The sequence below is a fragment of the Berghia stephanieae genome, chromosome 6 (genome assembly GCF_034508935.2).
Source record: "Berghia stephanieae isolate SIO BIC M18660-M18661 chromosome 6, UCSD_Bste_1.3, whole genome shotgun sequence".
In the NCBI taxonomy this organism is placed as follows: Eukaryota; Metazoa; Mollusca; class Gastropoda; order Nudibranchia; family Aeolidiidae; genus Berghia; species Berghia stephanieae.
Window position 1 is genome coordinate 17,673,772 of NC_088365.1, and position 1,715 is coordinate 17,675,486.

At 39.2% G+C, this 1,715-nt stretch overlaps 1 protein-coding gene across 2 annotated transcripts in view; it reads left to right on the forward strand.

Annotated features, from left to right (window-relative positions):
* LOC144974585 (dystroglycan 1-like) overlaps positions 1–1,715 on the forward strand; it is a 114,753-nt gene that overhangs the window by 57,111 nt on the left and 55,927 nt on the right. For both annotated transcript variants that reach the window (XM_078917594.1, XM_078917595.1), the window contains exon 3: positions 1–666. This exon is cut by the window's left edge. In XM_078917594.1, coding sequence (XP_078773720.1) covers positions 472–666 — 195 coding nt within the window. In that variant the 5' untranslated portion in view covers positions 1–471. The remainder of the gene's footprint in view (positions 667–1,715) is intronic.

The window sequence follows — 1,715 nt, forward strand, 5'->3', positions numbered from 1 at the left end:
ATATTATAATAGAAACTGTCGACCTACAAAATAGATTCATTTCATCATCAGCTGACGGCTTTTCATACCACAGGAGGAGACCTAAATACAGGATTAAACCTCCCCTCTCTTGAACGTGGATTTATTGCCCATGTGATTAGCCTGTCCTCGCCCTACTGTGCGTGCTTGAATGCCCAGGGTAAAAAAAGGAGACAGAATTTATTTCAAAAGCCCGTTTTACATTTTTTTGAAATATTTCGGACTTGATTCTACACCTGTAAACACGCAGTTTGTTTAACAACTAGTGTCTTGTTGTATCGTGTTGTTTTACGGATTCAATAAACTAACCGTCAGTGGTTATTCTTATCATTCTCCAAGCCAATTTTGGATTATCATATTTTCATCATTTCTTTGGATTATAATCTACAAGCCATCCCTTCGTTCGTGATTTAATTCGAATTATTGGATTATTTCATCATCTAGTCTACGAAGATGTCATCTTCCCTTTACGTCGTTTGTGTGTTATCTCTGGCGTCACTGACTGCCCTGGTGACGTCACAGGATGTTGCTAATTCCGGCCAAGTGGAGTTGAAATGGGGCATTGCCGACGGATCGGCCGTCGTTGGACGTCTCATGGAGCTGCACATTCCTAGCGATGCCTTCTCTGGGAAAGTTATATCATATAAGGTAAGAGCCTAGTGATGATTTGTTGATAACGTAATAGAAAGAATGTAGTTGATCCTTTTTGTTATATTCGGTCATTTGGTTTTTCTCTGAAAACTCGGACAATATACGCGTATCGTTTTAAAATTTAGTCTTCTTCCTCTTCTTATTTCCCCTCATGATGTCTTTATGGTTGAAGGTCAACAAGATGCAGGAACGCTGTGGTCTTCCCAAGCTCTTGCTGAGACCCATATAGAGCTTCGACTCTAGTGTGGTCCTCTCAGGCCAAATGGTCGTTCCTTTGCTCATTGTACTTTGTACTGTCCTGAAGAACATGTGTGGCATCCTGTTCCCCTTTCCACATTCACAAACGTCTGTTTCTCCAATCGTAAATGCTTTGAACATGCGGAGACGGAGACGATTATGTCTGCAGCGAAGTCTGAAAATGGCAACTTGATATTGTCTTTTGAGATGCCATATGGAGTCACTCTTCATATATTCCGGGTGCATCCTGTCCACAAGGCTCCGGCCCTGGTCTAGACAAGGGACCCGATCTCTCTCACAAACTCCATACCTGCCTTTTTCCAGAGGCTGCTCTGCTCTCAATCCAGACAGGGTGTCGGAGATCTCATTTCCCACGATGCCACAACGATCAGTATTTAGTCTAATAATTTAGACAAACGCACAGCAATTGTGTAGCGCATTCCTCTCTTATGGGGGCCGTGTCGACACGTGTTTAAATATATTAAATATTAATTTATTCCGGTTTTGTATTTACACCCAAAAAAAAAAAACAAAAAAAAAAACAACAAAACAAACAAACAAACAAAGAAAGAAAGATCGGTGGTTCAGATTTTATATCTTTATCATTGCTATTGTCTTTTGAAAGCGATTTTTCTTGTTTATGTTTTTCAATGTGAATATCTATGTCTATTTAAGATCATTTAAGAGATTAATCATTCTATGAGCCATGAGAAGAAAAAGTCGTTCATTTAACAATATTGTTATTCTCTCGTCGTTAATATTTTTTTTTTTCGTAGCTTCTCAATTCAAGATTGTATCAATCTTTATCC